At 45.1% G+C, this 10,971-nt stretch overlaps 1 protein-coding gene across 1 annotated transcript in view; it reads left to right on the forward strand.

Annotated features, from left to right (window-relative positions):
- LOC145363601 (uncharacterized) overlaps positions 1-7,606 on the forward strand; it is a 37,139-nt gene extending 29,533 nt beyond the window's left edge. The window contains 3 exon segments of the mRNA XM_080218785.1: positions 678-837; positions 4,441-4,639; positions 6,531-7,606. Of these exon segments, the coding sequence (XP_080074911.1) occupies positions 678-837; positions 4,441-4,639; positions 6,531-7,484 (1,313 nt within the window). The 3' untranslated portion in view covers positions 7,485-7,606.
- Positions 7,607-10,971: the final 3,365 nt, after the last annotated feature.

A 10,971-nucleotide genomic window follows, 5' to 3' on the forward strand; every position in this document is an offset into this window, starting at 1 on the left:
GTTACCATGGGGATCAGTGTGAAATGTATAAAATGAAAAGGTCAGATAACTGGATGGAGAATAAACGCTGTTTGATTTTATTCAACAGGGACAAGATGTGAATGGCCAGCCTGCCCTTGGACTGTGTCCAGGCTGAAGTTCTGTTCCTGCCGTACGATCCTCCCCCAGATTGTCCTTTCTGAGGTCCAGAAAAGAAATCTACAATAATGCCTTTAAATAAGAGCTGATTTATTGGAGGTATATCCAGAATATTAAACTTCAATTCAATTATCAGCAGAAAAAACACAACAGTCAGAATGGACATGGTTTAGTCACAATTGTGATTAACAGCAGCAATAACAGTTTAATCCAACTCCTGTAGTCACTTGAGAACTCACTTAGTATCTAACCAGGGTGTTTGACTGAGCAAATCCCTTCCCACAACACAGCAGGTAAACAACTTCTCCCCAGGGTGAACTTACTGGCGTCTCAGAAAGTTGAATGAACTGGCGAATCACTTCCCACTTTTGGAGCAGGTGAATGGCCTGTCCCCAGTGTGCGTACCTGTGTGGCAACACTTCATGCCTCCTTTCATAAATGGAGACTGAACATCTGAGTATTTCCCGAACCTGGAGGATTTTACTTTTGTCCCACTTTAAGACTTGTGATTCCTGACATGTCTGAATTTACATCTCCAGTTTGGTCTCCAGAATACCGGGATAATATCCATACAATAAAAAGGAAAACGTATGGATGTTATGGAGTCCTGGTCCTGCCGGCAGATCTTTGGGATCTGGAAAGAGAGCAGCAAGCAGAACTTCAGACAATAAATCTGATCAACCCCAGCATCACGTGCTGGTAAATACATGAGGAGGAGGATAGAGCAGATCAAAGCAAAGCTGAAGAGATGGTGCAAGGAGAGTTTTAGATTCCTGGCACATTGGGATTGGTTACAGGGAAGGTGGAATCTCTTCATGCCGGATGACACCAATCTCTTCAAATCCGATACAAACCAACCCCACAGTCACCGAGACCAATCTCCTCCTGTCTGATATAAACCAACCCCACACTCACTGACACCAATCTCCTCCTGTCTGATATAAACCAACCCCACAGTCACCGACACCAATCTCCTCCTGTCTGATATAAACCAACCCCACAGTCACCGACACCAATCCCCTCCTGTCTGATACAAACCAACCCCACAGTCACCGACACCAATCTCCTCCTGTCTGATATAAACTAACCCCACAGTCACTGACACCAATCTCCTCCTGTCTGATATAAACCAACCCCACAGTCACTGACACCAATCTCCTCCTGTCTGATATAAACTAACCCCACAGTCACCGACACCAATCTCCTCCTGTCTGATATAAACCAACCCCACTGTCACCGACACCAATCTCCTCCTGTCTGATATAAACCAACCCCACAGTCACCGACACCAATCTCCTCCTGTCTGATATAAACCAACCCCACACTCACTGACACCAATCTCCTCCTGTCTGATATAAACTAACCCCAGTCACTGACACCAATCTCCTCCCCTCAGTTAATTTGATTTAGTTTACTTGTTGAGTCAAAAAGATTGACACCAAATCCCCTCCTATCTGATTATAGTGTAGCCTCTTTCTCAGAAAGAATATACAAAAGTTAATTATTTCAATTGCACCTGTCTTCATTCTTGAGCTGAGGGGATTTCTGTACCAAACTGGAGGGGTAACATTCGGAGACTCTCAATTCTCCACCAACTCCCATCCCCCTTCTTTCTGGTGGATAATGGAGGTATCACTGTGTATAATGTAGAAGTCAGTAAGAATTATCAGCAAGGATTGATCAGCACTTTCTGATTGGAGATGTTCATTAGTGGAGCCTCTGATTTGTGGATCTTGTCCTGAAGATCAATTTAGGATTGAAGTAAAAGTTTAATATTTGTGGCAAAATGATTGCTGGTGGAATTCCCTGAATTCAGGGGAATGATTGCAGACACACACTCTTAAAGGGAGACTGGAAGCCCAAGAACGTAAGCAGCTGATTAACTAGAATCCTAAACTCCAGCCAGTACTATATTTGGTAACATCAGAGAAACAAACTTGAAACGTCAGAATGAACATGGATCCGCCCTGGGTATGATGAACACCAGCAACATCAGTGGAATCCAAACCCTTTAGTCACTTGTGAACTTGCTGGTGTGTCAGCAGGTGGGCTAGCTGACTGAATCCCCTCTCACACATTGAACAGGTGAATGGTTTCTCCCGGGTGTGAGTTCGCTGGTGTGTCAGAAGGTTGGATGACGTTGTGAATCCTTTCTCACACATGGAACAAATGAATGGTCTCTCACCAGTGTGAACTCGCTGGTGTGTCAGAAGGTTTGATGAATTAGTGAATCCCTTCTCACACACAGAACAGGTGAATGGCCTCTCCCCGCTGTGAACTCGCTGGTGTGTCAGCAGCTGGGATAACTGAGTGAATCCTCTCTCACAAACAGGACAGGTGAATGGCTTCTCTCCAGTATGAACTCTCTGGTGTACCAGAAGCTCAGATGACTGAGTGAATCCCTTCCCACACACACAACAGGGGAACGGTCTCTCCCCTGTGTGAAATCGCTGGTGTCTCAGCAGAGTGGTTGACTGAGTGAACCCCTTCCCACATACGGAGCAGGTGAATGGCTTCTCTCCAGTGTGACTGCGTCGATGAATTTCCAGCAGGGATGGGTATTTGAATCCCTTTCCACAATCCCCACATTTACATGGTTTCTCCATGTTGCCGACATCCTTGTTTCTCTCCAGGTTGGTTGACCAGTTCAAGCTTTGTACGCAGTACACGTGGATTCTCTCTGCTTCAAATGTTGCAATATTTTATAGGCTATGCAATTTGTTAAAACAATCTTCCTTCACATTCAAAGACCAATGATACTCTCAATCCAATTCACTGAGTATCAATGCTAATGTGATGTTTGGTTTGCGTTTCCCATCTCCAAATCCTCTGCTTCTAATAACCTGATGAAGGAGTTTAAAAAGTCATCACTGTCATTATAAGGTAGAAATCCTGAACAGATAGTTCTCTTTTGGTGGAATATTTTCCACTTTCATTCCCCCAAATTAATTTGATCCTGAATTGATCCTAAATGAAATATTTTCTCCACAAATCCTCAGCTTCTAATATGTTGTCAATGGAGTTTACAAATGTAACCAATGACAGTTACATTTTGAACAAACAATTCAAATCGTATATCTGCATCCCACACACTCTTCCTCCCTGGAAATCCAAATTAAGTTTTGGTATTCTTTTGAGATCCTTTTAACAAAAATAATCAATTTTAACAAAATAACAAATTGAGCATAATTTCATTCATTACTTGTGAAAAACATGAATCTGAATCACTTTGACTGACCAGACAGAATAACAGACGTTAACATTAACAGTTACATGGGTATGATGGGTATAGAGGGATATGGGCCAAATGCAGGCAATTGGGAGTAGTTTAAGGGTTTAAACAAAAAGGATGGCATGGACAAGTTGGGCAGAAGGGCCTGTTTCCATGCTGTCAACCCCTATGACTCTAACCTTGTGTCCAGAACTGTGTGTGTGGAGATTTTCTCAGAGCAGCCTTAGTCAGCTGGCGTTCACAATGGGTTTGCCTCCAGTAAAAAGTCTGACAACACCAGGTTTTAGTCCAACCTATTTATTTGATAATATTCTCACAAGCTTTCGAGGGGACAGCCTCTTCGTCAGGTGAATGGAGAGTTCTGGCCTCAGACAGGCTTTATATGCTCTGTCTGAGGCCAGAACTCTCCATTCACCTGACGAAGAGGCTGCCCCTCGAAAGCTTGTGAGAATATTATCAAATAAATAGGTTGGACTAAAACCTGGTGTTGTCAGACTTTTTACTGTGTTTACGCCAGTCCAACGCCGGCATACCCACACTTTGCCTCCAGTATCAGGGACCCAGGTTCAATTCCCAGCTTGAGTTATTGTCTGTGTGGGGTTTGCACTTTCTCTCTATGTTTACGTGGGTTTCCTCGGGTAGTCCGATTTCCTCCCAGTCCAAAGGTTTGCAAGTTAGTTTGATTGCCCATGCTAAATTGACCTTAGTGTCAGGCAGAGTAAATGTGTGGGGTTATGGGAATAGGGCCTGCATGGGATTGAGGTCAGTGCAGACTCAAAGGACTGAATGGCCTTCTGAATTGTAGGGATCTTATGATTACCATCACTGAATCTAACTTTAAATTGCAGATTGTATTAATTGAATGGATTTGAAGCCTTATCCGCAGAATAGTGTGCAGTAACACTGCCGCTAACTCAGTGTGTCCACTTCTCTCTTTGCTGGAGATGGTTTGTGGGAAGAAGCCGGAACCGGCGGACAGTGAGAGTGAAGAATGGTCATTGTAAACCCCGCCCCCTGCCGGCACTGACCTCTCACCCGATACCTCACAATGCCCAGGGACTGATTGACAGCAGCTCCGGGGCCAATAGGAGAAGAAGACGGACGACTGCGAGGGAACAACTGGTCCTCCGACCAATCGGAGTGAATGAGGGGGCGGGACTGCGTGAAGCATGCGCAGTGTGGTTAATGGCGATGGAGAGATTCTTTCTCGGACCCACCGTCAGTAAAGGTGGGAATGGCGGGGCGGAAGACGCGATGGACCAGGCGGGGGTTTGGAAAGGTTTCTTAAACATGTTACGTGAACCGCGGACCCTTAAAAAGAACCTACCGATATCAGAGGATGGTCCTAGCCCTTTGCGCAGAGCAGGGCCTCAGCATTCTCCCAGTTACAGACCCGGGTTAATCAGGGCCACCTTCATCGGGGCATGCGCGTCCGCCATCTTTATCGGGGCATAGCAACAGGGCGCATGTGCGTCCGCCATATTTGTTTGGGGCAATGGTTTGGACATGCCAGTGGCAGAATGTGAACAACTTGACCACTTAACTGCTTCACCCTTTCACTTCCAATTTCTGACTGGTGAGAACAACGATATCAGGGCAGTTGGAATCATTTATATTCATATTTTGTCTTTAACATAATAAAACAGCCCCAGACAGTTTCTCAGAAGTGACACTTGATACTGAGCCATATTAGGACAGGTGACCAAAGGTTTTGTCAAAGAGGTGGGTTTTAAAGAAAGCAGAAGTGATGGACAGGCAGAGAGATTTAAAGAAGAGATTGCAGAGCTTGTGGCCTGTGCAACTGGAAGGATAGTTTGTAATGGTACAACGATTAAAACTGAGAATGCTCAAGAGGAATTAGATTACAGTAGAGACCTCAGAGGAGTGTGAGGCTGGAGAAGATTACTGACACAAGAATGATTGTAACCATAGAGGAAAACAAAGATAAGAACTTTCAAATTCTGATGCTTCTTAAAAGAAATCATTTGTAGATCAGCAAGCGTAGGGGCGATGGGTGAACATGATTTGGTGTGAGTAAGCATATGAGCAGTTTAGGATGGTTTGGAGGGGGTTGCTTAATGTTGGAAGCCAGTTGAAACTGTATTGAAATTGTTTAGTCTAGAGGTAAGAAAAGAATGGATGATGGTTTCTGCAGCAACATGGTGGCACAGTGGTTAGCACTGCTGCCTTACGGTGCCAGGGACCCGGGTTCAATTCCCAGCATGAATCACTGTCTGTTGGAGTCTTCACATTCTCCCCGTGTCTGTGTCGGTTTCCTCTGGGTGCTCTGGTTTCCTCCCATACTCCAAAAATACGTGGGTTAGGTTGGTTGGCTCTGCTAAGTTGTCCCTTAGTGTCAGGGTAAATACATGGGGCTATGGGGGTAGAGCCTAGGTGGGATTGTTGTTGGTGTGGGCTTCATGGGCCAAAAGGCCTCCTTCTGCATTGCAGAGATTCTTTGGTTGACTGAGGCTAAGGCAGAGTTGGGGGATGTTACTGAGGTGGAAGTAGATAATTTTGGAGATGATGTGGATATGTTGTCTAAAAATCTTCTCAAGTAAGACATCATGGTTGTGAACAACTTAGTTCAGCTTCAGACATTTAACATGGAGAGGGTGAAGTCAGGTGTGAGGGTGGTGAAGTTTGTAGTGGGGACTGTAGACAGTGACTCCAGTCTTCCCGATATTTATTTGCTGGAAACTTCTGTAATTGATTTCAGACAAGTCAGAATGTTGTATGAGTTGGACAGGAATCAGAAGGTGATGATCTTCACATGCATCTACTACCCTGGTCCAGCTAAATGGTGGAGGTTGAGAGAGTGGGAGATTCTGTCAGAGTTCTGGTCAGGATGTAGATGTAGAGAAACCCCCTCCTTCACCCTCTGCTTCTTCCACCTCCCTCTTACCCCTCCAGTAAATATTGGTTCATGTGTCAGTCCAGACCAGGTGGGAGGTTTCTTTCCCTGAAGCACATGAGTGAATCAGTTAGGTTTTTATGACGATCCAGCAGCTTTCATGGTCACTTTTTCTTAATGCCGGCCCCACAAGTGACCCCATTCATTCAACTCAATTTCACAACCTGTTTTTATGTGTTCTCTCTCAGTCACTTTTTTTCTGTTTTAAATCAGTTTCATCGTATCTTAGAAGATTAGGATTTGCAGTTGGGAAACCGAAACGAGACTCCACATCAGGATCTCACAGAGTCGCCTAATTTTTCGTAATCGGAATATCATTGGATTTTGAACATGGATGGAAAAAGCACCGTTCACAGTGAGGAGAAACCATACTCATGTTCTGTGTGTGGACAAGGCTTCAACCAATCATCTGGCCTGTTAAAACATAAATGCAGTCATGATGGGGAGAAGCTGTGGAAATGTGGGGTCTGTGGGAAGGGATTCAATTACCCATCCCAGCTGGAAACCCATCGGCGCGGCCACACCGGGGAGAGGCCGTTCACCTGCTCGGACTGCGGGAAGGGATTCACTAAGTTATCCACCCTGCAAAATCACCAGCGCACACACACTGGGCAGAGGCCATTCACCTGCTCTGACTGTGGGAAGGGATTCAGTCAGTCATCCACCCTGATTAAACACAAACTAATTCACACTGGGGAGAGACCATTCACCTGCCCTGTGTGTGGGATGGGATTCACTCAATCATCCACGCTGCTGACACACCAGCGAGTTCACACCAGGGAGAAGCGATTCACCTGCTCTGAGTGCGGAAAGGGATTCACTCACAAATCCACCCTGCTGACACACCGGCAAATTCACACCAGGCAGAGACCATTCACCTGCTCCCAGTGTGGGAAGGGATTTGTTAATTCATCCATCCTAATTACACACCAAAGAGGTCACACTGATGAGAGACCGTTTAAGTGTCTGGACTGTGGGAAATGTTTTAAAACCTCTCAGGAGCTGGTGTCCCATCAACAGGTTCACACTGATGAGAAACCATTCAGATGCTCTCACTGTGGGACTGGGTTCAGACGGTCATCTCACCTCACTGTACATCAGCGGGTTCACACCGGGGAGAGACCCTTCACCTGCTCCAAGTGTGGGAAGAGATTCACTCAATCATCTGCATTGCTGAGACATCAGCAAGTTCACAAATAACTAGAGATTGGAGTTTGTTGTCAATCACATTGTGGTCTGCATCTGCTGATGTTAATAAATTTCAGGCCTGTTATAGAGGCTAATATTCTGAACAAAATTCAAATACGCTGGCTTTGTGATAACGTATTCTCTGTTGTCTTTTTTTAAAATCTGTGAATGGTTCTCCTTTTGAAGGGCCTCTCTCCTGTCACTGTCACTAGAGAGGTAGTGCTCGATAGACTAGCGGGACTGATGGTGGACAAGTCCCCAGGACCGGATGGAATGCATCCCAGGGTTCTGAAGGAAATGGCAGAGGTGATAGTTGATGCCTTAGTGATTATTTTCCAAACCTCACTGGATTCCGGGGAAGTGCCGGAAGATTGGAAAACGGCTAATGTTACGCCACTGTTTAAAAAGGGTAGCAGGCAAAAGGCAGGGAATTATAGGCCAGTTAGTTTAACGTCTGTTGTGGGAAAAATGCTTGAATCCGTCATCAAAGAAGAAATAGCGAGGCATCTTGAGAAGAATTGTTTGATAGAGCAGATGCAGCACGGATTCGTTAAGGGGAAGTCGTGTCTGACAAATTTATTGGAATTCTATGAGGATGTGACTAGTGTGGTGGACAGAGGGGAACCGGTGCATGTGGTGTTTCTCGATTTTCAGAAGGCGTTTGATAAAGTGCCGCAGAAAAGGTTGTTACAGAAGGTTAGGGGGCATGGAGTTGGGGGTAAGGTGTTAGCATGGATAGAGGATTGGCTGTCTAATAGGAAGCAGAGAGTAGGTGTCAATGGGTGCTATTCGGATTGGCGGTTGATGACCTGTGGAGTGTCCCAAGAATCGGTGCTGGGGCCTCAGCTATTTACCATTTATATAGATGATCTGGAGGAGGGAGCTGAGTGTAGGGTGTCAAAATTTGCTGATGACACAAAGATAAGTGGAAAAGCAAATTGTGCGGAGGGTGTAGAAAGTCTGCAGAGGGACCTAAATAGGCTAAGCGAGTGGGCGAGGACCTGGCAGATGGAATACAATGTTGGCAAGTGTGAGGTTATCCACTTTGGCAGGAATAATAGTAGGAGGGACGACTATTTAAAGGGCGAAAAGCTGCAGCATGCTACGGTGCAGAGGGACCTGGGGGTCCTTGTGCTTGAGTCACAAAAACCCAGCCTACAGGTGCAGCAGGTGGTCAGGAAGGCAAATGGGATGCTGGCCTTTATAGCGAGGGGGATAGAATATAAAAGCAAGGAGGTCTTGCTGCAACTGTACAGGGCACTGGTGAGGCCGCAGCTGGAGTACTGTGTGCAGTTTTGGTCGCCGCACTTGCGCAAGGATATTTTGGCCTTGGAGGGAGTGCAGAGGAGGTTCACTAGGCTGATACCAGAGTTGAGGCTGAATAGACTGGGCTTGAACTCGTTGGAGTTTAGAAGGAAGAGGGGGGATCTTATTGAGACGTATAAGATGATGAAGGGGATGGATAGGGTAGAGGTTCTTCCCGCTCAGAAAGGACAGCAGGACTAGAGGGCACAGCCTCAAGATAAGGCGGGGGGGCAGTTTAGAACGGAGTTGAGGAGGAACTTCTTCACTCAAAGGGTGGTGAATCTCTGGAATTCTCTGCCCGTTGAAGTGGTGGAGGCTACCTCGCTAAATATATTTAAGACATGGGTAGATAGGTTTTTGGTAGGCAAGGGGATTAAGGGTTATGGGGAGAAAGTGGGAAAGTGGAACTGAGCCACCTCAGATCAGCCATGATCTTATTGAATGGTGAGGCAGGCTCGAGGAGCTAGATGGCCTACTCCTGCTCCTATTTCTTATATTTCTTATGTCTCCTCCATCCTCATCTTCAACAAGTGTGAGGAGCTCTTGGAGCTTCTTTGTTTCTGAGATAGAGACAATCTGATCAGCTGCCTCTGCTGCTTCCCTCTCTTCCACTGGACCACCAGACCAAACTGTCTCTGAAATTTCCCTTTTTCTAAGTATTGAACTCACATCTTTCTCCAATTCTTCTGCTATCTCCCATCAAACCCTCTCACTGCTCATCTTGTCCATGAGCCCTCTCTTCATCTCCCTTTTACTCTCTAAACCACTGATAACCCAACTTCTCCACATTTTCTAATACTGTCAATGGTTCTCTTTTGATACTGTCCTCATCTGTAACACACTTTCACTCGTGAATCTCCTCTGCATCCCCTCCAATGCAATCACCTCCTTATAATGTGGCGACCAGAACTGCACACAGTGCTCTCGCAGTGACCTCACCACAGTTCTATGCAACTCCAACATGACTTCCTTGTTTTTGTAATCTATACCTCAATTGATAAAGGCAAGTGTCCTACATGCCTATTTCACCAGGCTACTAACATACACTTCTGCCTGAGAGATCATGGACAATCACACCCAGGTCCCTTTGTTCCATAGAGCTTACCAGCGTCATGCCGATCATTGAATTTTTCCTTGTCAAATTACTCCTTCCAAAAAGTGGACCTCACCTCACACTCAATCTGCCACTTATCTGCCCATTTGATCATTCTGTCTATATCTTCCTGTAGCCCAAGACACTCACTCTCACTGATTTTGATTTGATTTATTATTGTCACATGTTTCTTGCACGCTATAAGACAAAACATTCTGTTCACAGAGAAGGAGACGAGAGAGTGCAGAATGTAGTGTTTGTCATAGCTAGGGCTTAGAGAAAGATCAACTTAATGCAAGGTAAGTCCATTCAAAAGTCAGACAGTAGCAGGGAAGAAGCTGTTCTTGAGTTAGTTGGTACCTGACCTCAGACTTTTGTATCTTTTTCCTGAACGAAGGTGGAAGAGAGAATGTCCCGCTGCGTGGGGTCCTTAATTATGCTGGCTGCTTTGTCAAGGCAGTGGGAAGTGTAGCAGAGTCATTGATGGGAGAGTGGTTTGTATGATGGATTGGGCTCCATTCACGACCTTTTGTAGTCTTTGGCAGATCACCTGGCCAATCTTTGTGTCATCCGCAAACTTATCAATCCTATCCCCCACATAGTCATCTATGTCATTTATATAAATGATAAATAATAGGGGTACGCCACTGGACCCTGGCCTCCAGTTATTAAAGCAGCTTTCTGTCATCACCCTCTGTCTCCTACAACTGAGCCTATGTTGAATCCACTTTGTCAAATTACTGTGTATCCCATGCCCACTATATTGAGGAATTATCCTGAGTGCAGGCCAATTTCTATCAACCAACATCATTAAAAACACATCAATGGACATTGTTTATGGGCTCTTGCTGTGTGTAAATTGGCTGCCACATTTCCTAAATTACAACAGTGACTACACTTGAGAATGGCTGTAAAATGTTCTGGGACTTCCTGTGGATGTGTAAGATACTATGTAGATGCAAATAAGTGTAAGATTTATGTTAGCTGATCCAATCATTACAATATAATTGATATATTACATTGATTCATCAATGATAAGTTAATCAGAGTTCATCACTGAATAATCATCTGTTCATAACTGGCTTTTAATACAAAACCAAT

This window comes from Carcharhinus amblyrhynchos, unplaced genomic scaffold (genome assembly GCF_965287045.1).
Source record: "Carcharhinus amblyrhynchos unplaced genomic scaffold, sCarAmb.v2.hapA scaffold_39, whole genome shotgun sequence".
Taxonomy (NCBI): domain Eukaryota; kingdom Metazoa; phylum Chordata; class Chondrichthyes; order Carcharhiniformes; family Carcharhinidae; genus Carcharhinus; species Carcharhinus amblyrhynchos.